Genomic DNA, 7986 nt, shown 5'->3' on the forward strand with positions numbered 1-7986 from the left:
TTCTAACAAAACTGGGTAGCACTCTTCGTGCTTAAATTTTTTCCCATCGTTGCATTCCTTGAACCTCTTGTTAACTTCTTCAAGATGTTAATGTTTTTAAAAACACTTAAGTACATGGGCGCTTATTAAATATTAGAAAACAATTGTTCGAAAAATCAAGAATGCTTACCTTCTTTTCAGGACCCCATCCAGTATGATATTCAACTTCAACTTCCGCCTCTTTTGCCGAAAATAACGCCACATCTTTACTTATTCCCTGATATCGTTTTTGGCAAGAACTCCAAGACCGCTCTGGATTATTAGGTAAATGAAGTTCAATATCATCCTTGATACGAGTCCACAACGTCGCCTCTGATTGATCAGTTCCAACACTAGAATCTTGAGATATAGATAAATGAATTTTACACATTGTTACATCTTCGATTGTCGTAAAATTTGGACCTCGTGCTACTCTTGGTGCCATTGTAAGCGAATCCGTGAAAATTTTCCAACTGATTTGAAAGCAGAAACAATATTTCTTCTTATTGGTGTGGATAGTTTGAAGTATTTAGTCGTGGTAAAATGTCACAGGATCTCATGTGTATATATAGGTGTTTCTTCCGAAATTTTCAACGTTGCGAAATGTCTTCCAAACTTTCCAACGTTCCAAATTATCCAACGTTCCATTTTCTTCAACGTTCGAATTACCAACGGTATAAAAAAATTTCAAAATCAATTTTGTCTAAGTATTTTTTTTTTTAAACTCAAGCTTGGGGCGTTAACTATATAAACGCCTGGAGTGGGGCATTAACTATATTAACGCCGGGATAGGGCGTTAACTATATAAACGCCTGGCGTGGGGCGTTAATTATATCAACGCCTGTCTGGGGCGTTAACTATATAAACGCCTGGAGTGGGGCGTTAATTATATCAACGCCTGTCTGGGGCGTTAACTATATAAACGCCTGGCGTTGGGCGTTAACTATATATACGCCTGGCGTGGGGCGTTAAGAATATCAACGCCTGGCTGGGGCGTTTGTATAATCTTCGTCTGAATGGGGCGTTAATTTTATGAACGCCTGACGTGGGGCGTAAACTTTAGCAACGTCCCAACGGGCGAAAATTTTATCAACGCCTGAACCGGGCGTAACTTATATACACGCCTCTTTATGGGGCGGTGACTTTACGTACGTTTCACAACATGCGTAGATTATACACACGCCCGATGCCAAACGGTGATTATACCTCCGTTCCACTATATATAGTTTTGGTCTTGGTCCCAGACCAAATATGGTCTGGAATTTGGTTTTGGTCCAGATTTTAGTCTTTACTCCGTCCCGTTGCGTCTCGTCCCTGGACCATAATTATAGGTTTGCTCGTCCACTGCAGTTGCTCTAAGCCTTCCAGACTTTGCTACAACGAATTCACTTTATCTTCGGCCTTGAATGTTCAACAAGGGGACCCGTTAGGTCCCTTGCTGTTCGCCCTTATTTTACATCCACTCGTATGTATGATGTCTTCGCAGTGCCGGCTTGATTTTCACGCGTGATATTTAGATGATGGCACGTTGGTAGGGGATACGTTGGAAGTGTTGAAGGCTTTGAGCATCATTCAGTCAGAGGGTGGTAGTAGAATTTGAACATCAAGAAGATTGAGATTTTCTGGCCGGTGGTGGATCATAGGAGTTTAGATAACAGTGTTTTCCTGTCGGACATTGGTGGGCCTTCTATAGGGGTCAAACTGTTGGGAGGATCGGTCAGTTTAGATCTCCAATTTTGTAGTGATCTAATTCGGGCCAAGGTTGATAAAACTGCCACCTTAATGGATGCTGTAAAGAAGATGAAAGACCCTCAAAGCGAACTCCTTTTGTTACGCAGTTGCATGGCTGTATTTTTCCATGAGGACCACCAATCCCTTGTTTTGGAGAGTGCTAAAAACCTTTATGATCAACAGTTTTTTCAATTTTTGAGACATATTGTTACAGGTGATGGTGTAGGTTTTGGTCCTCTATAACAGCGCATTGCCACCTTGCTGATGAAAGATGGCGGCTTTGGTGTTTACACTATGGAGGACACCAGCTATTATTGCTATATCGCTTCATGTTTCCAGACTAAGGTTTTACAAGATGCCATGCTTAATGTGTCCTCCACTGATGTGCCTAGCTTTGAGTAGTTTTGTAAAGGTATGTGGTTTGTCTTCTTCCACTTTCGACCTCAATGATATTGCCCCCATCCAATGCGTTCCCTGGCAGTGTTATATTTTGATATCGTCAAGAAGAATATTCCGTCAAACTTCTCTTTGTCCACACGGGATTCTGTTTTATGGCAAAGTAATAGGTTGTCTCATGCTCAGGATTTTGTTAAAGTGATCCCTATTTGTGGTTTAAATCAAAGTTTGGGACCTCGGCATTTTAGATCCATCTTAAGTTACAGACTGGGAATACCTTGTTCGGCGAGGATAGTACCTGCTCAAGTTGTAATAAAAAGATGGATATTTTTTGGATCATGCTTTGCATTGTGATAGTGATGTTGGTCTCAAATTTCGCCATGATTTTGTGAGGGATGTATTTGCGGATATTTGTTATAAGGCTGGTGTTGATGCTAGGAAAGAGGTAGCCCTTGGCTTTCTATCGGATAATGATACTTTCTTGAGACTTGTGGATATTCTTGTTTACAGTTGGGAGAACGGTCGGGATGTCTGTTTTGATATTACTGGTGTTTCTCCTTTCACTGGTAGTGAAGTTCGTACTTTCATACCCATCCAGGCAATATCTAGTGCTACTTCGCGTAAACGTAAAAAATATTTAGGCAAGTGCACTTTGCATGGTTATGGTTTGGGGGTTTTAGCTTTCTCTACTTTGGGCGAGTTGGGGGAGGAAACTATCATTTTCCTGAAGAGATTAAAGAATTGGATCATGAATCATGACGCTAGTTATAAGTTAGGCAGTGCTCTTCATCATAGAATAGGGGTAGCTATCCAAAAGGGTATTGGTGCCCACCTTGTTGCCAGGCTACCCACCAACTTATAGTCAAATGTTTGTAATAGATGAATAATCTATTTAAATAATATATTATTTTTTGTTAATAACTATTTATGATAAAATTGGGAAATTAATTTATTAATCTTTTAGAATTATAATTCTTTTTTTTTTCTTTTGATCATCAAACCATAAATATTCCATTCCACAAGAAACGTTTACATAATGGTTTTAAAGAAAAAATAGTACATCATAACATGAAACAAAGACAAAGAAAGACATAAAACGTAAATAAATCGCGAAGAGAAAAAATAATACATAATGGTTTTTTCTTTTTTTCTACCACGATAACACCAGAAAAGAATTATATTCTTTACTTAATTGGTGATAAACAATTATAATTGGTAACTTAATTATATGTTTGACTTGGTAAGTGTAAGAGTATTCCGAATTAAGAATCTTTTATGTAAAAGTAGAATAAATCTTCATTGTTGTTGGAGAGAACGTCAAGAAAAAAAAAATTGCGCCCTTGGGCCGTAATTCTGTGTTACGCCTTCGTGGTATATGGTTGTACCCCAGCCAAAACTTTCTGCCTCCGCCACTGATTGGCTTATCCTTCACCACTGCATAATACTATCAGTCTGTGTCATTAGTCAAATAATTTCAACGTTTCTTTTCTTTCGTTCCTTTGCATTGAACTGTAGACATGGAGTATTATCAGTAAACATCCCCGACTGTTCGCTTTTGACTTGTGAACTGAGTGCTCTTGACTTGCTGCTAGGAAATTCAAGTTACGTTACTTTGTACATGAAGATTTTATCACACTTAAAAGGGCCTATCTATCAGTACTGTTAGTGGTCTTTCTATGGTTATATCTACATTTCTACCGAATCCAGTAACGTTGGTTCAAACTTAAAAAGGGCCAGTAAGTACTGTTAGCTTTCATGTTAATTAATGAAACTGGGGTAGTTGAAAACTGCACGAACTACTAGTTTTTGAGATTCAAAAGATCGGGAAAGGGAAACAACAATGGAGCGGAAAGAACATTCGTACAAGAAAATATTGGGTTTCCAGGGGAACTAACTGTTTGCTTCACTTTAAAAAAACGTTACATCAGTTTGAAGATTTCCACTTTACAAGAGATTCTTAAAGAATAGATTCACTTAGAGATGCAAATCTTTGTGCTTTTTTTTGAGTTGTTGAATGTTTTCGGATATTTTCCGAGCGTCCCCATTCTCCCTTTTTATATAATAAGGATAGATGTTTCTTTTTCTTTTTACTTATTTTGATTTCCTGTAAAGAATGGAGGACATGATTTTACACTGTTGTCGTGTCTGCTTTCATGATTATTTTTCTTTTTTCTGGCGTGTTTTCATCATCATTTCAAACGTTTGAAAAAAGGAAAAGTTGGAGATTTGTACGTACAAAAACTAGAGGGCGTTAGTTGCTTTCCACTTCTATCTCTAGTTGGCGTTAGTTGTTTTCCACTTCTATCTCTAGTTGGTCTCCCTTCAATGGCTACTTCCACGATGAACATTGAATTATCAGAGACTCTAGGGCCAAACCAAAATGGCAATTCAATGCCCCATGTAGAAGAAACAATCAAAGCCAAAAACTGGCTGTTACTCATTATTAATTGCGCGTTAGTTTTTTGTGGCGTTATAGGATGTCCTCTCTTAATGAGACTATACTATCTTCATGGTGGTAGTCGTAAATGGCTTACTGCTAGTTTGGAAGCTGCTGGTTTCCCAGTTCTCATATTTCCTCTCATTTTTCTCTATATTAAATCGAAATCGTCAACGCAGAACAACGATCAAAGTGCTTCCTTCTGTATGGAACCAAAACTGTTTCTTTGGAGTGCCATAGTTGGAATTGGGTATGGTGTTGCTCATTTCATGTACGCATGGGGTTTCTCTTATCTCCCAGTATCAACTTCGACAATTCTATCTGCAACTCAGCTGTGTTTTACAGCATTTTTCGCATGGTTGATCGTGAAACAAAAGATTACAGCATTTATTATAAATGCTGTCGTTATAATGACACTTGGATCGGTTTTGTTGGGTATTAATACTGACGGCGATAGACCAATTGGCGTATCGAAGGCTCAATATTTACTGGGGTTTCTTTTAACGTTGGCTGCTTCTGTTTTATGTGGCTTCATGATGCCTTTAATTGAGCTTGCTTACAGTAAAGCAACAAGAAATATCACATATGCTACTTTGTTGCAGTTCCAAATCACACTTAGCCTGTTTGCAACCGGCTTGGACGTCATTGGGATGCTTATAAACAAGGATTTTCAGGTATAACTCTCTCACGAGCTTAGGGCCTCTATTTTATTTTATTTTTTGTTGATCAGCATGCAAACCAAGTGTGAACATTGGTGTTTGTAGCAGAAACGGCTTCCAAGATCATAAGACAAGAGTAACTCCCGACAGTATGAGGACTGACCAGTTTGAACCAACATTCCTAGCAAAAATGCGAATACCTTTTTAAGAACACCTATTCTATTATTCAAAATTAAGCTATTTCAGATTTCAAAAGTTAGAATTCTGACGATACATTTGCAAACTGATTCATTTCACAGGCAATACATAGAGAAGCAGACGAATTCGGGCTTGGGAAAAGCAAGTACTATATGATACTAATCTTCACCGCATTAACATCCCAGTTAGCATCTGTTGGATTCCTAGGCGTGATTTTGTATACAAATGCTCTTTTCATTGGTATATACGGATCAGTTCTCCTTCCATTCATCGAAGTAGCAGGCGTCATATTTTTCCATGAGAGTTTCACAGGATTAAAAGGAATGGCATTGGCGTTATGTCTTTGGGGTTTCTCTTCCTATTTCTATGGAGAGTACAAGATGATGAAGAAAGCGGGTAATAATAAAAGTGCAGTCGAGAAAATTGACGAGAAAGTCGAAAATGAGCCCAAAAGATCAGATGATCAAGAAGCACCATACAATAATACTGTATGAAAACATGTTTTCCAAGGTTTTCTCCTCCATGTTAAATAATTTGTCTAGTATAAGGGTTTATTTGGCTTTGATATGCAAAGAAAGGGAGAGAACGCCAAAACGTAAGGAATGTATACGATGGCGGAGTCAGAATTTTGAGATTTTTTGTGAGCTTTAGTAGCCATTGTAAGCTGGGGTGATTGAATATGTACGTAGAAATGCTTTTGTTATTGAGCGGAAATATTCCTTATATAAAAACAGAATTTTTTTAACCGACCAGGTTAATCGGAGCTTCTGGTTGATTCTGGCCTACCATTCTAAATTTGAGCCAATAAAATTTCAGGAGAATTTTTTGGATCCACAAAATATTATTGGACCAATCACAATTTCCTAAAATTGTGAAATGTTATTTAATCTAAGAAACAAATATAAGCAAATAAAGCATTACCAAAATAAAATAAAATAAAATAAACTGTTCATCACGATTTCATCATAAAATTAAATCAATCGTCAATCATCAAAATAAATCAATCATCAATCATATGATTAAAAAAAATATTCATAAGGAAAAAAAAAATCAATGTCCAATGTCCATTTACATTTTCTTTAATAAAATCCCCCTAATTACATCTCCAAACTACGGGTAAAAAAAAATGATTGCAATTACACTTTCTATTGGTATTAAATACCTAAACAGAAACATAAACATGAACCTGAATAAAAGAAAAAAATAATTTACATCAACGATCAAACGAAAATACCTGATTTGAGGGAGTCATGCGGTTTGTTAATCCTGCACAAATAAAAATAATACAGAATCATTAGGAGTATGAATTCCAAGAAAAAAAATAATCAGCAGCAAAAAAGAAAAAAAAAAACATTAGGAAAAAAAGAATCGTTAACATTAACAAAAAAAAGAAAAAAAGAGAATATAATTTTGAAAGATATCAAAATGGATATCAAAATAACAGGGAAAAAAATGATTTCCAAAGGAAGAAAATATTGGAATATGATATTGAAATAAATGTGAATACGTATATCATTTCCTAAGAAGAAATTTTTTTTGTTCCGGAATTTTTTTGGGTTTATCACCTCTCTATTTAAGGCCCATGCGCAGATTCGAAAATCTCATTTTTTTTTCCTGTTTTTTTTTTTTGCATTTAATATAAACTCACGGTCATTGATTAATTTATTGATTTATTTGATTCCAGGAAACATGTTTATTTTTATGATCATAGATTCCAGGCTACATCACGGTAAGAAACTCAACACTTTTAAATCATGGTGAACTCATTGTTTTTTCTTGGGTTTTCTTGCTATCTTTATTGTTTCATTGATTTGATTTCAGAAACAAATTTATTTTTTGGATCGTCAACTCCAGGTTGCATCACGGTGAGAAAAACTCATCACTTTTGATCTACTATTCGTAATATCGCAAATTGACAACGTATATGTATCAAACAGGATTTGAAGATCCTTTTGATTCCATACAGTGGGATCCAATTTACAAAATACATATTTAGGATTTGAAGATCCTTTTGATTCCAGACAGTGGGATCCAATTTACAAAATACATATTTAAAATGATCTAAAAATAAGATAAGAATGTGATGCAGAACAGTGGATCGAGTTCCTTGGTGATGGATGGGGGCGCCAACATTGAGAGTGGAGTGTGCAATAGAAAAAATAGAGGTATTATATTATTTTTAATCTGCATGCTTTGATATTTTGTGGGTTTATAAACATATTCGTTGTTTTTTACCCTTACGTATGATTCATGCTGCCTCCTAGAGGTTGAAGAATCCGATGAACATAAAATGCAAAAGTATTTAGAGTACAACCTCCTAGAGTTTAGAGTACAACAGAAGTATGAGCTCATAAGGTTTGAAGAATATCATACGATGGAAAAGGACTGGAACGGTGTGACTTTCAATGAGTTTATGAAGCTTAATTGAATACTACCCAATTCAAATACGTTGCACTACGGACATATGAACTCTTTATTATTTTCTCTACCAGGATTGGTTTATTATTAGGTACGTATTTGTGTTGGTTTATTATTAGTTCGTTGGTA

At 36.3% G+C, this 7986-nt stretch overlaps 1 protein-coding gene and 1 long non-coding RNA gene across 2 annotated transcripts; both read left to right on the plus strand.

Moving 5' to 3' along the window:
• Nucleotides 1-4433: 4433 nt before the first annotated feature.
• On the plus strand, nucleotides 4434-6180 carry LOC113285477 (purine permease 3-like). The gene is made up of 2 exons (XM_026534358.1): nucleotides 4434-5256; nucleotides 5541-6180. Exons 1-2 carry the CDS (start codon nucleotides 4471-4473, stop codon nucleotides 5931-5933), a joined length of 1179 nt encoding a protein of 392 aa, XP_026390143.1. The 5' UTR covers nucleotides 4434-4470; the 3' UTR covers nucleotides 5934-6180.
• A 950-nt stretch (nucleotides 6181-7130) lies between these two features.
• On the plus strand, nucleotides 7131-7598 carry LOC113286590. The gene is made up of 3 exons (XR_003329363.1): nucleotides 7131-7168; nucleotides 7261-7304; nucleotides 7529-7598. It is a non-coding gene; the product is annotated as an uncharacterized LOC113286590 (long non-coding RNA).
• The last annotated feature ends 388 nt before the right edge of the window (nucleotides 7599-7986 follow it).

Source organism: Papaver somniferum, chromosome 6 (assembly GCF_003573695.1).
Source record: "Papaver somniferum cultivar HN1 chromosome 6, ASM357369v1, whole genome shotgun sequence".
Lineage (NCBI taxonomy): Eukaryota > Viridiplantae > Streptophyta > Magnoliopsida > Ranunculales > Papaveraceae > Papaver > Papaver somniferum.

What these genes read in the sequence shown, in the direction of transcription:
- LOC113285477 (XM_026534358.1), top strand. Translation starts at nt 4,471, where the DNA reads ATGGCTACTTCCACGATGAACATTGAATTATCAGAGACTCTAGGGCCA. An exon ending in TTATAAACAAGGATTTTCAG is followed by an intron (nt 5,257 to 5,540) that starts GTATAACTCTCT and finishes TTCATTTCACAG; the next exon opens with GCAATACATAGAGAAGCAGA.